Source organism: Strix aluco, chromosome 8 (assembly GCF_031877795.1).
Source record: "Strix aluco isolate bStrAlu1 chromosome 8, bStrAlu1.hap1, whole genome shotgun sequence".
Classification (NCBI taxonomy): Eukaryota; Metazoa; Chordata; class Aves; order Strigiformes; family Strigidae; genus Strix; species Strix aluco.
In genome coordinates this window covers 13,714,010-13,736,196 of record NC_133938.1, presented here as the reverse complement: position 1 = coordinate 13,736,196, position 22,187 = coordinate 13,714,010, and the positions used below count along the sequence as shown (strand labels likewise).

The following is a 22,187-nucleotide window of genomic DNA, read 5'->3' as shown; positions in this document are numbered from 1 at the left end:
AAAATCATACATTGTGATTAAGATTTTACTTTTCATGTTGCTCTGATTAAAAAGGGTTTTTTTTGGTTGGTGGGGATTTTTTTGTGTGGTGTTTTTTTAGTGACTGGCAATAATTATCTAAGTTTTGGATATTGGAACATCCCCCAAATTTATCTTTGCATCTGTTTTTTATTTTTCTCTTTAACTTTATAGGCCAAATTTAACTTGGCTTTGCCTCTTTTATTACCCTGCTGTTATCTCCCATATTTTTGACTTGCTGGTTCTATGTCTCCACTTTGCTGTCTGGATAAAACATTGACATTGTTGTTTAATTAATCCAAGTTGACTGTTATTCCAATTAATTCCTACATTAGCTCTAATGTAAATCTTTGCTAATTAGATTTTTTTTTTTCTTTCCCTCTTTGGACAATTTTCAAGGGAAAATTGTGGGGGAGGGGACTGTCTGCTTTTTTTCCCCTTTGTCTTATAAACAGTATCTCCTCAGCTATGGCAGATGGTGTATTTATTTCAATTAGTTTGTAAACTAGTTCAGATGCACATCTTTAGAACTCTAGTTTTAAAACATCTTTATAAGCATCTTATTATTTCCTCATAAATACATTTATGTAATGAATAAACATTCCTAATGACACCTGAGCCCAAGACAGTTTTTCCTGTTCAAGTATCTACAGCAGCATGCTCCAACCCATCTTCTCTGCTTTCTTTCTAGTCAAGGTATCATAGGCTGAACGTTTCTAGTGCTGTCCACTGCAATGGCATACTTAGCCACTGAGAATTTGTGGTGCTGCTTTTTTTCTTTCCCTCCCACCTGCCACAGTTTTGTTCTGCTCCTGTGAAGCTTCTTCAAAGTTTTCTTTTGTCCTTGTACAATTCAGCGATCAGACTTCAGCTCGACTGACATGTGAGACAGCCTTACTGCCTAGGCAAATGGTATGCATTTGGCTAGTGTGTATAATGTTAAACCTGGGGTGCATGTGGGTCAACAGGTGGTTCAGGCAGACTTACCTGCCTGAAAAGACCATAAGGAAAGAGAGCTTGTGGCCACTCCAACCTAGCACCAGCAAGAAATCTCTCTCTGGGAAATACCATTTACTTTCACTACCTAGATGGAGTAAAATCAAGATTTTGCAGCCAAATAAGCAACTGTGAAGATCTCATGTTGGTCACAAAAAACCCCCCAAACAAACCAAAAGAACCCCACAGAAAAAAATATACCCTCACTCTTCACATCAGATTTAAAGAAGCTTTTCAGTAGTGGGAGGATGGCGGGTGCGGATGGGGGTATTTTGGGGAAAAGTATAAATTATTCTATGTAATTTGTTGAGAAGTAACTCATGATTGGACGTAGTCAAACTTTTCATTAGAACATTTTCACCAAAGAAAACTTAAGACTTTTGATTAAGCAGAATTTTCCTCTGTTCCTAGAAAGCATTTACTAGAAAGCCTGAGATGGATTTAAGATCAGGCATAAATAGGGAAAAGGTGTGGTTTTGGTTTTAAGCTGTAAGATGGCTAGTAGTAAAATAATAAATGAAAATTAAAAACCTCTCTTTGCAAAAGAAAAAGCAGTCTAGAGGTAAATGAAAGCTATGCCTTACCATGGACAATTTCAGAAGCAAAATTCCTTGAGTGTATTCACTTTTTAAAAAAAAAAAATCTGTGTTTGTACAAGCACAAACGTAACTTTCCAATAAGATATGTGAGGCAGAGAGAAGGAAAATTTGTCACTGTAGCAAGCAGCAGGAAGATATACTTCAGTAAGCATGGAATTACAGTTTGCTTAAAGACTGAAAATTGTTATGCATCTTTCCCTTAAGCAAAGTATCCAATGAACTCTTCAGTAACCTAATTTTACTTTTCAAACACGTAACATTCACCATAGGCTTTCAATAAATTGAGTCAACTTGTATTTGGTATAAGATAGGGCGAGATAAAAGTACAACACACAAACATGCTTTTTTTTCACCAAATCCTCTAGGTTGGAAGGAACCTCTTGGGATCATCTAGTCCAACAACAATGTTACACCAGGGTCAGTTAGAGTAGGTTGTTCGGGACTGTGTCCAGCTGGGTTTTGAGCATCTCTAGGGATGGAGACTCTACAGTCTCTCTGGGCAACCTGTTGCAGTGTTTGACAACCTTTGCAGTAAAAAAGTGTTTTCCTGTGTTCAGATGGAATTTAATGTATTTTAAGTTACCCCCATTTTCTCTTGTCCTGTCACTGGGCACTACTTAGAAGATTCTGGCTCCCTCATCTTCATTCCCTCCCATCAGGTACTTACACATATTGGTAAGATCCCCTGGACCCTTGTCCAGGCTGAAGAATCCCAGTTCTTTCAGCCTCTCATCATATGAAAGATGCTCCTGTCCCTTAAACATCTTTGTGGTCCTGCACTGGACTCACTCCAGTAAGTCATCATCTTTCTTGTACTGGGGGGCCCAAACTGGACGCAGTACTCCAGATGCAGCCTTACCAGTGCTAAATAGGAAGGAAGGATCACTTCCCTCAACCTGCTGGTATTTTTTGATGCCTCCTGAATTCGGAATGAAACTTCCACTCATTTATACCTGATTTCAGAAGTCACTTTTTTTCCTTTAAGAAAAAGAATACAGAGTGACTTACCCAAACATGGGTAATTTTATGTTAAAGTATCTATGCTCAGGTACTTGGTACTTGAAAATGTGCTCTGTATCGTAAAGCAGTTCTGAAAAACTCTTCTTGATACAAACCCAATTATTCTTTCCAAGTTACCAGTATTGAGCTTTAAACTGAAGCTTGTAAATCTTCTGGTTATAATTTGTTTAAAAAGGCTGTTCAAAGTTTATGCTAATTACATTAGTCACACTTATATAATATTGGATATTAACATGGCACTTTTCCTCTGTGGATTTCCAGGAAGCAAATATAAAGTAAACCTTGAACCTGCAAAGCCTCGGTGCATGCTAAGTATCATGAATGGTGACTAACCCATTGACTTTTTAATAGCATGTTGACACATGCAGAATTGCAACCTGTATCTACAAAAGTTGTTTCACAAATGAAGAGGTGAAGAGACTCGATTTTTTTTTTTTATCTCAAAATTTCAACCTTTTTATAAACCTCAAAATTCTGAATTATAAATCCAATCTGGTCATATCTTAACTAATGCTGGTGAGGCAGCTTTCTGTGGGAGATCATGCAATGCCACTGTAACTACAAAGGAACTAAGGTGATTTTCAATGTGTTCACACTTAAATATAACTCCTGCTCTGAGTTGTACACAACTGTTGTTAGCATGATCAGACTGAGGTTAATAACAAGATATGAAATCCTAACTCTCTTTCAAAAAACTAAACCACCACTGTAGTGTAAATACTCTTAACCAAATTGTTCTGCTAAACTTTAAAAGAAATCATATAATCAAAACTAAATAACATGGAGATTTTCAAATGTAGCAGCTAAATTAGGAATCCTACTTACCGACAACAAAAATTATGTTTGACTTCTTCAGATCTTCTGAAAAGTCTAAAATGAAAATAAAGTCTTTAGTTGGCAAGAGCTACTAATTTTAATTTGAGCTACTTTCTACACTGAACTGTGTAATACTCATGCAAGGTGATCTCATTTTACTAGATTTACTTTCTACTATAATGCTTTGCATTCCAAAAGGAGCTATTATCTACAAACCTGTTTATCTCCCAGTTCTGTAGCTCTCACTGCAGAGATGATAAAAATATTTTACCTGAAAATTAGACCTTGCACATACACATCAGTTCTTTAAAAAAAGAGAAGGGGGGGTGGGGGGGGACGACGATGACAAGAAGCAGATGCATCTTGATGTAATAATGTGCCTCCTGAGCCATTGCATTTTTATCTGACTACGTTATTACGTTATAATTGCTATGGAAGTTTGTCCACATCCCATTCAGATTTTGTATTTGGTGCACTACGTCTGAGATGTAGTCTTAAATTCCCCCGAGCCTCTAATTCAGCCAAATAATAATAATCTTAACTGAAATCCAGGTATTACTGTCGCTTTAGCACCAAAACTACTGTGTGTTCTACAGCTTTGCCTTTTACTGAAATTGTATGTTTTAAAAAAGCAGTTCCTTCTAGTCTGAGTCCCAGTCATTAGCCTGATTATACCAGTACTGAAGGCGACCTTGCACCATCTAAGCCTGCTGGAATTTTATTATGCTTTGACTTAATCGCCTACAAGACACATTAATTTACCGCACATAATTTTGTTTTTTTATTGTGATGTGTACATCTCTTATTACACAACGTCACTAGCCATAAAAGGTTTTGATTAATCCTTTCATTTCTCTTAGACTCTTAGCAGCCCATACTTTCCAACAAGCTTTTTGTAACCGCTGATTTCTGAAAACACCGATGAGATCTGATGCGCAGATTAACAGTAATATTTTCTAATAATTTTCAATCTACTGGCCTAGAGAGCGTAGAAGTATCTTTTACAAGCTTTAATTTGCATTCAAAGAGAACGAAGATAATAAAATTCTTTGAGGCATGACTTTCACAATATAAACCTGAATTCACTTTACCTTCTAAGTAACTACTTAAATACAAGGGAAAATCAAAGGTTTGAAAATTAAATGACAAATGACACTGAAAAAGAGACTCACCTCCTGTGCTCTCATAACCAGAAAAACTTGACTGATCCTCCTCCTGTTAATTAAGCAATTGACAAATTGAAATGGATATTCTGCACAGTTTGCATTTCTTCCTATATCTGCTTATCTGTGTATCTTTATCTTCTCTATATTCTAACCTCTTGGTTTTAATCTATGTTGAGATATGGTTAACAATGTCACAGAAATGCGGTTAGTACTGTTTCAGTTGGTAGAACATGAGCATGAAGAACCCAAGATAACTTGAGATGATTAACTGGCCCATATTATTTTTGCAAGGAACAGCTTTTTCAGTGTCCAACTGCACCATTAGAGCACAATATTTAAAACCAGTGTGCATGCTGAATTGCTTCCAAACTGAATATAGTATGATAAGCTGTTAGTAGTGGAAAGGCAATATTGGAGTAAGTTCTAGAAGTGAGCCACAGCATAAAGATGAAATTAGTCTTTGGTCTAGAACAACTTGAATGTGTTTACATTCAGAATGCAACACAAACTACAAGTTGTTACAAAGGCTGCTGAACTACAAAGAGGGATTACACCTGGCAAATGGGGAACTTGGCCTGATACTTCCCTGATACTTGTGCACTCTGAATTATTTTGTCACATATGGTATAGTACAACCAATGAGGAATTACAAATACTGGCCAGCAAGAGTGTCAGAGTGGGAATTCTTCGTTGTTCTTATAAATCAGAATTATATATATGCAGGACACAGTCTAGGTTACGTAGTGTCAATATACTCATACCATCAGTGCTTTAGTCTATAAAACGTCAGTAATAGCACTGACAGTAACATGCTCATATTACATCATCAGTGTGTAGTATCAACACAATACACTATGCTAGTCCGCTCAAATAGCACAGGGGTATCAAGCTGTAGTCTCTTACAGTTCTGCTTCACTATGCTGTCAAAAATAGCTACTGTTAGAAATTTGTATAGCTGCATGGATAGATGAAGTGAAACAAACAGCATGGTGAATAGAACTGGTAAACTACTGGCCACTGTAATTTGCAAAGCTCTTGCACAGCCGACCCTTGCAGGTTTCTCCTTGTGTTCCCATTATCACTGAAACAGAAGCACTCTTCATTAGGCTGAAGTACCATTACATTGGCTACACAGAACATTTTCCTTTTTTTGATTCACAGTAATTCTCAGCCTATTACACTGCAGCAGGAGAACTGCCATCTTAAAAAAAAAAAAAAAAAAAAAAAAAAAAAAAAGGCAAAATTAGAAAAAACAACTGGACTCACTAAGCTTGCAGGAGAGTATTTCAGGAAAAACTTTTTTTAAATAAGACATTAATCTCTTTCCTACAATTCAAGTGACAGTATTAAGCCTACACGCTTTTTCTTTGATGTAATCATACAATAAAATCTTTTACCCTGCAAAGGTTATATTACATATAAAAGGCCCGGTTTTAGATTCAACTTCTTATCGTGCCTTTGAAGGTTTATGGATCAAAATAATTTTAGGCACAGAGTTTAGAGTTAAGTTTCTTTAAAAATCAAGATCACAGTTACAAGTTTACAATCAAATGAAAGAGGCATTACTTCTTTCAAGTACTGCTCTTTGTTCTCCCCTGTAATTGCAGAACAAAACTGACTCTGTAACCCTGGTGGGCTGCTCAGAGCAGCAGGTGATAATAAAGGTCAGTTCAAGTCAGGAACAGCTCTAATTTTTTAGAGCTGAGATACATAAAAACTAGACACAGAACTGAAGCTAAATAAGCTATCAGTTGCTTTTATTTGACCAACCATATCTGCTTTAATAGAACAACATGTTAGCTAACCAACAAGCCATGTTTGCATAAGGAACAACTGCTATGAAAAGCCATTAAAATGAGTTCTAATCACTACTCAGAAGCAGGTAAATAGGAAGTGTGACAGTGACATTGATCAGAACCCAGAACATCAAAATAATGAATTCTGTTTATATCTGTAACTGCTCACTTTTCAGGTGCGGAAATATTATTTTCAAACGAATTGCTTTTTTTGGCCACATTTTCTTTTTAAAGTTTCTGTTTCATGATTCTGTAAGACAACTCAGCACACAGCTTGATACGAGCGCGACCACCAGCCCTGCTGAACATCCATGATAAAAGAAGCTTCCCCATGTTTCAGAGAATAAGTTATTCCATAAATACACTTTTTTCAGACAGAATTGAACAGCATCCAGCCGGGGTGGAAAGAGGTCCTGAAAGCCTAGTCTCTAAGGGAGCTGTAAGAAGTCAGGAGGAACAAATTAGAACAGTTGGGCTACAATTAATTTGGCTTTGACAAGGTATTTCTACACAGTTTTCACTATTCCATACTTCAACTCAACTTAGAACCATTTACCTTCATCCCTTTCCTCCCAATCTCCTCAAAAGTGCAACCAGTTCTTCTGCTGATCTTGGTGAGCAGCTAGATTTGCTCTTCGGTTTCTAGTCCCTTGAGACAGTGGCAGAGACTGGCATGCTGGTTAATGCCAGTCCCCTCATACTTATGTTTGACAATACCTACTTCTGATTGTGTCTTTCTATCAAGTAGGTCTCTAAATGGTGAATGGCAGGTTACCAAAGTGCTTTGGAAGATAACTTGAATTTAGCAAGTGATCACATAAGGAAAAGTCCCACCAACTACTAGATTGCTAACAGTATTTTACACCACATTGCCATCAGGAATGCTAGGTTGTGAAGTAATTTCCATAATTAAAAAAACCTGACAGTAAGTCACAGCAAATAAGGAAATGATAAAGAATTCTCCAGATCTTTGAGTTTTGTTGCTAATGAACTAGGACTCTTAAGTCATATAACTTTAAAGAAAGCAGAATTATTTTTTTTTTTTTAAGGATGGGACATTTTCTTCATTAGGATTTAGTGACAAACTGTTAATGTTAACTGTTACCTGATGAAAAGCAAAAGCTTTTCTGTTACCCATCAATAACCTCTGTTCCAGTCCTTGGGGCTTTTTTTTGTAACATGGAAAAGAAAAAAGTTCTCTTATCACCTTGTTGTTACTTGAATGTTTCCTGAAAATAATGGTGAGAAGTGACTGCTACATTTTATTCAGATTTCTAACAGATATAACTCAGAGTTCCTCCTAGAAATTTACTGGAGAGGATAAATAATCATGGATTAAGGAGAAAAGATGCGGTAGAGCTAGTTTAAAATACAGCATGATTGCTGCCTAAAATTATGCTCAATTTTCAAGATTGAATTTGAGAATGTAAATATTCAAAGGAACATGTCAGGCACAAATTATTTAAACAAATAAAAACTACATGTTTCTCTGCCTAAAAATATTGAGAGTCGAACTTAATGTGTAAGAAAAAAAAGCAGCAGAGACAAACATAACTTTAATACAGAATGACATAATGTATACAGTAGAAAGTACAGGCAGGAACTGACTATGTAGTTTTATCATGGTGATCTCATCAGCATTCCTTTGGGAATGTAGGTATATAACCACCGATTTCTCAGCACACTGTAGTTATATAATTCTCCCTTTGCTGTTTGTTGCTAGGTATGCAAAACACTTATGTACTCCTGTAGCATTTTATTTCTTCAAATATCACTACAGTTCCACATAAATCTTCCCTGTACTTCCTTTGGGAACAGAAGCAAGGGCATTATTTCCATTTTGGCAGAGATATTAGGTGACTTGTCAATGTAAACACAGTTATATATGGAAGCAGAACTAGATTTAGGACTTCGATTTCCACTTTCACATCTTTAGCCTGTAGTAGATTTACTTTGAATTCTAGTCCTTAATAAAGTAATATTAAATGAAATCTCAAATGTTTGCAGATGATGCTTCTACATCTAGTACCCTTAAAATCAGCTTTAGCTCTCAATTAAATAAACTCACTGATTAAGAATAGTTTAAGGAATCAGAAAGCAGTATGAGATGTCTGTTGAGCACTGTCTGGGTATACAATTTGTCTGCTTCAGCACAGTCCAGTCTGTCGCAACCTCTGTGGTTCTGGAGTTTGACATGTGTTTGCAACTGGATTTAATAGGCATATACCTAATCACAGAGGATAGTCTTTCAGATTGTATGTATGCAGCCCCTATTTATAAAAATGTAGTTATCACTAAGTGGCGTCCTTACATATTTTGCAAAATGTGAAGACCCCAAGCAAGCTTTATCTAGGCGAAGTTAAGCATCAGAAGAAATTGGGGCTAGTCAGAGCTCAGCTATGGAATTTGTCTTCTAAATTCCTGTTCTCAGGTTTTATGTATGGGCAATTGTTCCTTGGGAATGGATCATACGAGCCATACAGTTGCTTGCCATTAAATTTGCTTTATCATTCAAATAGCTTTTTGAGGCTGAGCTGCTTTCTGCAAGCTGAGTGTTAAAGTATGCCTCTGGAAAGCAGGGGTGGCTGTGCTCTGACCTCCTCTGGTCCAGAACTAATGAATATGTGTAAATAAGATAAGATACGTTCAGACTTCAAGGCTTTTTTTTCCCAGAAGAGTTATTTGTGTCAAAAAGGACTAGCGGTAATTAAGATGACAGAAGGGTGCTAATGTTATTTGGGGTGATCTTTGTTGGGAGTACATACAACTGGAAAATGCAAAAAAAATCAGTGTTTATAATAGCATCTACAAAACGCTGACAGATTATTAGATCACTATGATACCCTTTTACTTCTGGGTTTCTAGCAAAGACATGAATTTCTGACATTCTTTTAAAATAAACCTAATTATCAGTTCTGAAAATAAAACAAATTTATATCTATACAGAGGTAGAGATTAACTCACTTTAAACACTTGTAAACCAAGATCAAGTTATCTAGCTTTTAAAGATATGCAAGATTTTTTTCAGATTTTTCATTCTTGTTCTTCAATAGCATATAGAATAATACCTATCAGTACTTTAGAGGGGGAAAATCACAGTCTGTTTGCTATAGTGTGTGGGGGTTGGGTTTTTGTTAACTTCTGTAGGTTTTTTTAATGACAAGAAATGCATGTGATGATTAAGCATGAAAATGAAAGCAAAATTTATTTAGTTTCATACTGATTTCCAGACACTGGAAAACTGGAAAGAATTTGAAAGAAAATAACTTTTAAGGGCAAACTTACCAACCAAGGTATGCAATAAGAACACCCCTCCCAGCAGGGTAACAGCATTTTGCATGATCGGAGCAGCCTAAGAGTGTTCTGGTAAACCAAACACTTCATTTGCAATTTTTATATTAGGTTTAAAAGGCTGAACTAGAGGAGACAGCATTGTATCTAACTTGAAGAACAATTGGGACTTGATTTTTAAATATCTTTGTGTTTTGAAGACATTTGACACCTGTATTGTCTGTGCACAGTTATTATCTATTGCTCATTTTAAAATACTTCTGTCACATACAGTGTTGTTACTTTTCAGTAGATCTATATTTACAGAAAGTTCCCACTGCCTACAAAATTCTTCCCAGAAGTTATTGCTGTTTTTCCTTTAGTGTTCTTCTTTTCTGTAAATCGCCATCACTCCTTAAACGATTCTTCTCTATGTAGAGTATTTATGCTGTTTGGTATAAATTCTCCCAGGGGCTTTTTGTTACATCAAGCTACTGCAGCAGGGAACCTTGAGTGCATTTGAACCACAAACTCAGAGCTGCTTAGCTCCTTTTCTTGGACTGCTAATGACAATCTGAATGAATGGATCCCTCAAATCATACACCATTGGCACTATATGCAGAGTCCCTCTGTCCTGAACTGTTCCTTTGCCTTCTGAGACTTGGATTTCAGTGGGGTGTTGGTGTGGTTTTTTTTTTTTGTTTGGGTGGTTGGTTGGTTGGGTTTTTTAACTTTAGATGAAAAAGGTTTTTTTGCAGGCCAGTCTCAATTCAATTTCCAAAAAGAAAACGATCTTGCCAAGAGAAGGACGAGAATAGGGTGTTATAAAAATAAGACCAGTATGTGGTCTCAGATCTCATGATTTGCTGCTATTAAAAGTTGACAGCTGTGCTCAAATTTTACATCTCAAAGACCACCTCTGCTTAATGTTTGACCAAGCATATTCTAGGTTTACTAAAACACTTATTTATGTTTTATTAGGTAGTTTTATAACTTTCAATAAGGAACTTTTACAGTATTTATAAAGAACTTCTCTATTAAGAAGGAATTTAACTGTGGGAAGAAACAGTCAACTGATCTGAGATGAACTATTGTGAAGGAATTCTAAAACTAGGCCACTTCTCACTCCTTATGACTAGTATTTAAGCCCAGATTGACTAAAGTTGACTGCACAATCACGGGATACATAAGGAGTAAAAAGACACCAAATAGGAAACATATGGCTTCCTGAAAATACATAGAGGGTTTTTTTCCAATATACCCAGAGAAGCCACTCTTCTGCTTCAACACAATACAAATAAGTTATTTAAAGAGCAGTTTGTATCCCATACAGTAAAATAGCATCCTTGCAATCACTGCAGTTTAATTAATGTCAGTGTAACAATCTATAGTATGTACTTTGACAGTGATTAAGAACTATTAATATGTTTTATAAAAAGCTGATTCTTCTTCAGTGCTTTAAAATATAGGAATTGTTGCTATAAATATTTTTAAGGAAGGGCTTTGGTAGCTGTCTTTAGGTATGCTGGGCTATGTGAACAGAACTGGTCCACAGCTCTGAATAAGGTGTCTAAATCTAGGAGGCGGAGAGGAGGGGATTTAAAATACACCTTTGCATTTCTTTATCAGCTTTAGGTGCAATATAAAATGTTCTGATGTGGATCCTATTTGTATCAACTGTGTGGGATGCCTGATATTCCCCAAGAATTATGCCGTTTCTCTGGGCTATAAAGGTAGACATGTAAAATGCAGAACTCATAAATTTAGCTGTGAAGTTGTATTTTGTGCATGAAAGGATAAGGCCTCATTTTGCCAGCTGAAGGGCAAGCTGGTGTGAGGAAAGGAGGTACATTATCCTAGTGCTATTGCCTAGAAAAATGAGGGTGAGATACTGTAAATTGTAACACTTTTTCTACAGACACCTTCCACAAGCCACAGAGAAGAGCCTCCTAAGTTACTGCAAAAGTATTCAGTGGAGCATAAATGCAGCATATCTTGAAGAATTATGCTGTCACTGTTGTTTAAATCTCCAGTAACTCAGATGAGCTCACCATCCTTGTAACAGAATCCTTGCGCTCTGTACTGCCCACCAGAGCTGCAGGCAACAACTGGTTCAAAATCAGAAAAGAAATGGGGTGCAAAGACTTCAACTAACTTTGGCAGTTCAGTCTGCCCTAAAATATGTATCACCAGAAAGTAAAGCCAAATAATGTCTGTGAAAGGAGGAGCAAACAACTGTTTCTGACATTCCAAAGAAAAAAAAATGCAGACTGAGTCTACAGCAATTTTTTTTTCCCATTTCACTATGGTCTGCATGGGGGAAAATCGAGCAGTAGGCTTTCTTTTGCATGCCTTTACTACAGTGTACAATGGTGATTTTGAAAGAGAAAAATAATTCAAGTTTACAAAATTATATAGAAGCACCAAAATACAATTGGTTTGAGCTTATTAAGGGAGCACTTTGTAACAGGCAAACTGTAGTACTTTGTTTCTAGAACTGATTTTTTTTTAAAAGCATTTAATAGGATAGTTTCCATGGCAACTTGAACTGAACAGATTGTTCATTGACTTCAGTACATTTCTATTAAACATCTTTTCTCTGTAGTTAGGCCTGCCTCTCCAGCTCTTTCATCTCTTTGGATGCTTGTTCATTACCTCTTTTTGCAGATATCCTTAAACTAGATTGGACTCCACCTTTCTGTGCTCTTTAATAAAAACAAATGTTGAGGGAACAGAGTTTCACAGTCATTCTCTGAGTTTCCCAGAGCCCATTTTCTTTTCTATGGCGTACTCCTGTTTTAATCCATTTCCCTGTAGAGTCAAAATCTGTAATTCAAATTGATACCGTAGCCTATCAGTAAAAGAGAAATGGACACCACAGAAATGTTCAGCATTAAAAGCCCAAACGGCTTCTGGATACTCTTGGTTGTTTTACGAAGACCTGTAACGATTAATGCTGCACAGCATATATGAATAAAACTGTTATACCAGAAGTTCCTTATGTTCTCAAGTAAAGAGAAAGCATATGATTAATATAGTACATTCTAGATGTGACCCCTTAAATAATTTCATTAATGTTTATCTAATTTTGAAAGGTAGCTTTAGAAGTCTAAATGAAAATTTCTCCTGCTAATGGAGATGTGCGGTTTGCTCTTTGTCATATTATAATGTACTGGAGTACTGGGTCTGAAGGGTTAAATAAATTACTTAGATTGAATCTTTGATGTAGAGAAAATGGAGTCAAAATACGGTGATAACTGATATGAAACACGGTAAATGAAGGAAAACGGTCTTTAGTTAAATGAGGCTTTCAATCTGCTGTTGCCCATCAGTTTTAGGAATATTTGTGTTCTGCACTGAAAAAAAACTTTCAGGGCCTTTTCATTTTCTCTCTTGAATATTTAAGTTTCAAGCTATGATAATCAGTCAGGCCGAAAATGTTGTTATAGTCTTGGTAGCAATGGAGTCTGCTTTTCATCAGTTCACCTAAAGCCTTCCTCCTGCTCCCCTAAAGCCTGGATTCGTATGTGCTCAGGGTGGGAAATGACAGCAAGCTGTAAGAAGAATTGTCACTACATGGCAACAACTTTTAATCAAGATCTTGTTTCCTCTCCTTAGAATGAGAGCAAGTCTCTTTGAGGGCTTTTTTCCTCCACTTCGTTTTGGTTTTGCTTGTTGCTTTTCAAGTGATCTGTCACATTTTCTAATTATAAAACATTCTGCACTTGCAGCAAAGATTGGGTTATGCAATTTTCTTAATTCAATAGATTGCCTGTCGCTGCTGAACAGAAAACCTTTTATCATCTTCCAGTCTTTTACATCTACTTTTCCTAGGTCTTTGACACACTTGAGGGGAAAAAAAGAAAGGCAATCTGTCCTTTGCAAGTGCCATTGCATTTACCTAATTGCATAAGTAAATGCAGTCTGACACTGGAAGGACATGGAAATGCCTTGGTTATGGACTGGTAACTTCCTCTGAGGCACAAAAATGCATTTCCATGTTTTGTGGATGTGAAATGTATTTCCCCTGCCCCAAATATTAGAAGAGGCTAAGTATATTTTTAAGGTTTTTACTTGAAGTTTATCTGTTTTTCATATTTCCCAAATTTTACAGTTATCAATTCTATAAGTACTTGTTCAGGAGTGTATTCACTCTACAATTGTATGACTTTGTTTTAACTTTTTCTCTAAGTTGTCTAAATATTCCTCAGACTAACTAAGCTAAGGTTGTCTTGAAAGTCTTGTTCTCCCAAGAAAATAATTGGATGCTTTTTCTTCTGGAAGTCTTTGATAGGATTCACCGATGCCAATTTTTCAATACTCCCTTTTGACCTGAATGCACTTGAAATAAGCCAAATGGTAGATTTCTAATTAAAAATCCAATTCTTAAAGATAAACTTGTCTGATCCCTGGAAACAAGTGGCATTATATTGACAGCCTCTCCGGCAAAGTTGACAAATTGAATCACAAGTATAAATGAACACAGTGAGCAGTGAAAACCTGTATCACACTTAAGAACATTCCAGCAGCAAAAGACAATCCTTATTAAACCAGACACTAGTCACGATAGTGAGTTCTGCAAATTGAGGATTTTCTATAAAGCGCAAGTCTTCCCTCATTAGAAGCTATGCTGTTGCACCCAAAAATGAGTGGCCCAAAACATATTCCTGATGTCTTAATATGGGTGACAATACCTGAACCTTATCAGTTTACTGTGCTTTTATGTTTTTCAATCAAGTTATGAGTAGTGTAATCCATTACTCCAGAAAAGGCTGTAGAGATTGCTACCGCACAAAACTTTGACTGGTTCTTCCACAAGGCATTCTCAAAGAGAGGTACTGTCTGCTTTTATTTTTTGGAAGAATCAATTTTGGGCTGTCATTCTAAAAGCTTAGATTATTCCTTCTGTAATACAGGATCTGACAGCTACAGATCTGAGAACAGAAAAATAGTTATTAGTGATTTGGAGAAAATAGGGTGGGGTTTTTGGGTTTGTGGTGGTTTTTTTTTTTTTAAGTGGGTATTTCCCTCCTGTCTTTCAGTGCTGTAAGGACTTAGTGATTACAAGTGCTCTAGTTCTTGAAACATCCATGCATAGTGAGTAGGAAACAATCAGCTTGCTTTTAATTTAGTTACATGAATTTAACCGAACATTCATTTATAAAATGTACAGTATAAAGCTCAAGCTTTTTCTGAGTTATTTTTAATACAATTTCTCCTGTGTAAGCTTCCAGAAAATTCAGATCTTAGCTTGCGTTAGTGTTGCTTTGCACTGTTTCAACAACAGGTACCAAGTGTTTCTTGAAGCACTCTGCTGTATTTTGCAGCACTCCTAGATGAGCTGATGACTACATCAGTAGTTGGAACCACACCACTCATTCTCCTTATTCCTGCCTGCCAGTAAGAGGTTATTCAGGAAGAAGTAGTGTACATCCGAAGAACTCGGATACTTCTTTGTTGGCTTAGTTTACACTGGAGATTTTCCTGGCTCATTCCAAGACTGAGAAAATGCAAAGGTATCTGTGTATGTCCATTTCAGTTGTGCCAAGTGATACTCATCACCAGCTGTGGCTTTGTCTTCAGTATGTGTTGTGTTCTGCTCTAACCCCCAACTTCTCTTGTTCAGTGACTACTAAGATGTTCTGCTAAAATTCAGCCATTTTTAGCAGCTCAGCTGTGTAAGGTTGCTTAGAAACCAGCCTTCTTATCCCCCACATTCTCATGACAGATTTCCTATGCAGTAACATCACTGCATGACACATTTGTATCCAGACACGTGTTCCTTTTCCACTTGAGATTCTCTAAGTAAAGGTTGTTGGTGCTTCGTGCAATTCATAAACAGCATGTGGTAAATCACTGGAGTATTAAATCACTGCCACAGTCAAAATGAGCTCAAGTTTCGAATGCAAGCAGTTCCTCACTCCTGAGTTTAGTTATTGATCATTTCTTCCTGAGAGTAATTTCTAATTTTGTTTTTCAGACTGGGTAGCTAAATGGTATTATGATTTTATGGTAATCTCCACTCCCTTCTTTGCTTCTGTATATAATACTTGCTTGCATCCTTTCAAAATTTAGATGGTAAGGGCTTTTGGTTGCAATTGCTTTCTCCTTTATATTTGTATAAGGCATCTCATATGAACTGGGTATATAAAATATTTCTAAGTAATAGAAATATTTACATTATTTAAAATGTGACTGATAAAGATATCAACTTGCAGTTGAAGGGAATCATTGTCAGCTGCTTCATATTTATGTATCTCTCTTTTGACTGAAGGGTTTTTAGCGCTGTTTTTACTTCATTTCTCCTCTGTTTGATAACAGTATTCCACTCTTGCCAGAATGGCAATGTGTTGGTCTGGCAAAATAATGAGAAAAACTAACCACCACATCTGGCAGAAAGAATATTTGCTATTGACAAAGACAATAAGGTCCCATCGTAGTTGCCCTGTTTAGTCTCACATAAGAACCACAGGCAACTTCATTCAAAACTACAGTCAGTGCTTTTATATGGACTGTGCAATATATCATCAGTGAACCATACAGTTGGAAATTATAAATTACTATCATTTTCATATATTTTTTCTGTTAATTTTATTTTGTAACTACAAAACTTATTATTTGAACAGCATTTCAAACATTATGAACCAAGAGTATAATTTCTTTAGTGTTCATACTCTGCCAAAAGAACCTATTTAGAATGTCATTAAAATGCAAAATTTAACATCAACATAATCCAAACATGATTTAAATATACATTCTGCTTTATAAGGCATAAAGGCCTAAACCCTGCAATAAAGAAGTAGTACAGTTGTGACACAGATGATGAGAAATTTAAGAGTTTCCTGGGGTAGAGAATGTTTTAAGTAGTATTTATGAAAGAATGGGATTTAAAATGGGATTTGGAGACAGAGGTGAGCTGTCTGCTTGAAAAGAGCCAAACTGAAATAATCGAGCTAAAAAGAACAGTAAAAGGATCATAAATTAACAGAAATGAGTAGGGATAGAATATATAACATGTTGCAGGTGAGGATAAAGTGTTGCCCGGAGTACTGTGAAAGAACCCAATGAATGAACAGATGACACTGAATGAAAATTCAGTTCTGTTGGTCCTGATTTTGTCACTAGCTTTAAAATTTCACAAGAAAAGATATCTTCTGCGAATAATGAGGAAAGAGGTGAGAACATTCACAACTGCATTTAGTTGAATGATAACAGAAACACAAAATAACATTCTTTGCCAAGCTGCTGCTTACAAATCTAGAGAAGTGTTTGTGGTATTTGTGAAGAAAATGCAAACAGAGTTGTGCAAAAGTGAAAGGCAGAAAACAAAACATACAAAAACACCACCCTTAAGTATGGCGATGTGATAGGCAGATGGCTTTAAAATGTTGGGGGTTTTTTTAATCCTTCTTTTAATACTTGTCCACAGTGCATTAACAAGAATAGTAACACTTATCCTTAGCACAGTATTTAAGCCACAGAAACCTTCCATATTTCAGTTTGTGCCCATTGCCTCGTCTGGTCACTGGACACCACTAAAAAGAGCCTGACTCCATCTTCTTTGCACCCTCCCTTCAGATTTCTGTAGACATTGATAAGATCCCCCCTGAGCCCTTTTCCAGGTTGAACACTGCCAGCTCTCTCAGCCATTCCTCATAGAAGAGATGGCCCAGTCCCTTAATCACCTTAGTGGCCCTTCACTGGACTCTCTTAAGTAGCTCCATACGTTGTACCAGTGAGCCTAGAACTGGACACAGTACTCCAGATGTTAATCTTACCAGTGCTGAGGTGAAGATTAGAGAAAAGATGTATACAATGTTTTTTCCCCTCTCTAGCCTCCTTTCTTCCTATGTACATGGAAAACACCATCAAAATTTAGTTTTTAGATGTGGATAGAATGGGATCAGTAGAAAGATTGGTTACAACACACTGTAAGCATTCGTTATTGTTTTAGTCTTAAAAACACTCTCCTTTTTTGAGGGGAGAATGTTTGATTTGGTTTAAGTTACATTTCACACTTTTTTTGTACTTACATGCCTCTCCTTTGAAAAGTGTTTTACTCTTCCTTCTTAAATATACAGTAGACTTACGGTGCGTTTCAACAATTCTATTTGCCAGCATTTTAAAATTTGTGGAGGAAACTCAGCAATATATAGCGATGGAAGATATGGGCTTTTAATACCATGGTAATAATCACTCTTTTCCCATAACCAGAAAGCAACCTCTGTGTATCACAAATTTACTTATATGGCACTTTGGCTCAGGTACCCTTAAAGTTCCACCACCTTGTTCAGACAAACTGTATAGCACAGTATGTACATAAACTAGAAAACTGTCTAGAGAGAGACCATAAATACATAAAATTACCTGGTCTTCAAAGTCAAATTCTGTATAAACAGTATCTCCAGAATCCATTATCAGACTGCAATCAAGTTCATTTGGCCCTAAAATGGGAAAGAAAATTAGACTTCAGAAATGGATTGGAAATTTTCACTTTGTGATGGAACACTAATATTTCCAATTGTTCATATGTATGCAAAAACTGTGATCTGAGGAACCATTCAGATGTCCTAGAGTACCCAGGTGAATGGTATGGCTTTAATAAAGCCTTCAAAGCATCCATAAAACTACCACAAAAAATAATAAGGAATGGTTATCCTAAAAGGTTAATTGTTTCAGCTAGACTGCAGACTTATTGGGCAGGGTGTTTTGTGTGCCATGACTTGCAATTGTAAAATTGTCACAGGGATCTTGGCTCAGGAGAGAATACAAACCATGTTTAGGAAAGAGAAAAGAAATAACTGGGGATTAGCAGATAAGCATCCTGGAGTGATGTTGATGGGCAACCAAAGCAGCCATACTTCCAGCAGCAATAGTATCATTCCTATCCTACACTACCCCTTTCTAAGGTGACAGTGTGGCTCTGCCCCTTCTCCCCATCATCTTCCTGTGACAGGATCAGCAAGTCATGCAGTCTCTTGCACTTGGGATGACAAAATTCAGTTGCTGAGAAGCCTTGACCTGGCTGAGCTTTACAGTTTAGCTTCAGCTGAACTGAAGGTGCAGGCTAAAAGAAATTGGGCTTGGTATTTCAAGAAGTCGTGTTGGGGTGGTAGTTGCTGCTAAACCAGAATGGGAGGATAAACCACTAATCACCTTTCTATATAAACAAAGGAAGGGTGCAGCATGGATATCGTATTCTGGCATTATCAACCCATTCAGATTATCTCACTCCTGGGCAGTGAGGAAGAAAACAGTCTCCTGTGCCTTCTAGATGATGAAGGCCTAAACCAAATCCTGCACGTATTCAACATACATTAAAATGTCAATAGGCATGTGACTACAGGAGTACTTTTCACAGCATTAGTAACATGAGAATAACAAAAACACTGTAATAACACAGAGATCTAAAAAATGTAACCAGCCAGTAGCTACAGGTGAGTCCAATCACTGTCTTCATGTGGGGAGCAACAGGTAAACCAGGGGAAGTACAAGAGATGTGCTTTGTTTGGTGCTCTCATGTCCCCAGCCAGACAAGATCACTGATGAGGAAGAATACAACTCCTTCCCTCCTGGGTTACTGGTGTCTCTACCTGGTATGATGTTCCTGCAAGCAATGGCATTGAGGATACATAGTTTTAAGACTATTGCTGACCTGGAGTTGTTTTCTCACCATCAGAGATGTTTGTACGGGTGGCTCTTTGTAACAAGCACTATCAGTAACAGATTTTGCAGTTCAATTTCTGCCAGATGCATTTATGTATTATCTGCTTTTGTTTGCTTTTAAAGTTTACATAGTAATAATCTATGTGCGTGGTGAGCTAAACATCACTAAGAGAAAGAACAGAGGAGAGGAACTGAATGTCATGATGACTAAAACCATAACTGCTTGGTAGAGATGATGATTCCAGGGTGTCTTCGTTTGCAATCCATATTACAATTACTGCCAAATTCATCTTTGATGCAACTCTTTGGACTACGTAAGAGATACCAGGGAAAGACTTGGCTCTACCATCTGCTGGTGTTTTTCTGCCCCCCCCCCCCCATGTTCATGTATACTTTATCAGATTGATATAAAAAAAAAATGACAGGGATTCTACTCTTGCTACTGTAGAATGTCACACGTGTATATGCAGCATGCTCTCTGGCATATACACTTTACCGTCTTTTGAAAATACCTGTCTGTAAAAGATATACACAACCAAATGGATTTACAACTGCTGAGACAATCCTAATTTTTTGATTTATTTTACACAGCTGACATCTCACTCTTAACACTGTGTCATTGTTGGTAATATAATTTAACTGAGCCTTAGTTGTCACCAGCACTGGCCTACCTTGACACATCAATCACTTTTAAAGGCGCTTGTGTGCAACTATTTGATTAACTGTCACTTAACTACCAAGAGCAGTATGTATTCTTAGCTAGAAACGTTAATATGAAATATGGTGCTGCAAACTTAAATGTAAAGGTCAGGCTGAAAATGAACATTCATGCATAATGTATCTTAAGTGATAAAAGCCGTAATGGTTATACAATTTTAATATGGTCAGGCATCTTATGGCCTTTTTTCTTGAACTAGGGCACCAGTTTCCTTAGGGAAGCATAGCTCCTTTCTAGCGTATATTCCAGGAAGGTCAGGAAAATTGAAAATATGTGTCTGTCTTGGTTTCATGAAAACTAACAAAACCCATAACCATCTATCACTGAACAGTATACAGACTTCTCTACCCTTCTCAAATTGCCTAAAGACAAACCTACCAGAAATGAATTGAAACAAATGGCTACTCTCAGGACAAGATAAAGTAATGAGGGGACATATAAGTGTACTTGTGATATTTCTGGTGCAGTACGAATAAGCATGAGTAGTTTGCTATCATCCAGCTCAGTCTGTTGCTGGAGGGAGCGTATTTTGCTGAGTTTGGACTGAATCTTGCTAAAACAGGTCTTCTAGGGGAGGAGAACAGGCTTGCTAGCTAATCACTAGTAAACGTGGCAGCAGAAGCGTAACAGGCAGCCACTCAGCAAGGTACTGGGAGTCAGTAATCCTGGTGGTAGGCAAAGCTACTGACAGGCTAAGCCAAGGGGAAAGTGTGAGAAAGAGTGGATAATTCAAAACTCAGCTCAGGTTTTCTAAGCCCAAGTTTCAATCAGCAACATTTTACGTAAAACTTGTGGCAATGTTCAGCTATCAAAGGAGAAACACAAAATATTGGCTTAAGGAAAAGAGGATTGGTTAAAGTGTTTGGAAGCAAACATGCCCTGCTGCTTTCAGGGAGTCTGCAGGCTGCACATCTCATGTTCTGACAACAAAACAACTGATCATAAGTAAGTTTCATTGCCTTTTTTGAGTAAGTTGAGTTGTTTATCCTTTGGTAAGTTGGTACACTGAGAACTAGGCCTTAAAAAAAAATGCATACTTGTTTACCATTGGGGTAAGATTTTACAGTCTGAACTGTCCTAATTTCTTTCTAAAGGATGCCCCATTCCACCAGATAATCTCGGCTCTTGATTAACTTAGACCCTTTGTGTGCTTGTATGAATCTGTTGCAAACAATCTGAGTAACTGTTGAGCTTCCCCTTTTGAAATTAACACAGTTAAAAAAAAAAAAATAAATTAAGAAATGCATGAAAACTCTACTGCCATGGAGAAATAGTTCGCAAGCACCTGAGATGAAAAGGTACTCTTATGACTTAAAATATGCTTCCTCAATTTCAGTGCATGCATGAAGTTGAGGTAAGGGAAACCTGGTTATTTTCATGTGCCCTGTTTTCCTTAGGGGAAAAAACAGAGAGGATTTTATTAGGTACAGTACTGCACAATTAAAAAATAAATCAGTTGAAGTTTTTATTAAATCCCCGTTAACTAAATAATCAGCTCTCGGGGGGTGGGGAGCAGGCTGCTGAAAACAGGAACAGCAGATCAGCTAGAATGCATTCCTTTTTTTGCTAGGCTTTGTATCTTGACACCAAAGGCATCATTCATAAAGATTTGTCTTGCCATGAACCCAAGAGGATCCAATGACACAGAACTGAGGGATGAGTTGAATTAACGGGTGGTTGCAGTTGTCAGCACACCCTTGTACAAGAGCTACCACTGCCAGGTCTGACAGTCTGGGAAAATGCACAGAGGGGTGCTCAGTCAATTCCTTCACCATGAGGCTGTACTTTTAAATTTTATGCTGCATCTTACATATTGTCTGTTGCTCCTAAGCTGAATTGCAGAGGATTGGTCATGGAAAGCTGAAAGGGTATGGCTGTTACATGCAGGTGTATGATTCCTACCACAGAAATGTACCCCAGAACCAGGGGCATCATGGCTGTGTAAATGTCGCTGGTCCTATAAAACACTTCAGTGTTCTGAGCCTGGGTGGATGTCACTTTCTCTGCAAGTGTGTTCATCCTTAAGTTTTCATGAATGTAAATGTCAAGCATTGCTTTTCCACAATTTACTAAATTAATTTATACAATGAAACTAAATTGTACTGATCTGCAGTTGATTTAA

At 37.1% G+C, this 22,187-nt stretch overlaps 1 protein-coding gene across 1 annotated transcript in view; it reads right to left on the bottom strand.

The window, feature by feature from the left end:
- Positions 1–22,187, bottom strand: part of AK5 (adenylate kinase 5) — a 97,337-nt gene that overhangs the window by 22,400 nt on the left and 52,750 nt on the right. Inside the window, exons 8-10 of the mRNA XM_074832311.1 lie at positions 18,049–18,125; positions 4,622–4,664; positions 3,459–3,503 (exon numbers count right to left, since the gene is read on the bottom strand). Coding sequence (XP_074688412.1) covers positions 3,459–3,503; positions 4,622–4,664; positions 18,049–18,125 — 165 coding nt within the window. The remainder of the gene's footprint in view (positions 1–3,458; positions 3,504–4,621; positions 4,665–18,048; positions 18,126–22,187) is intronic.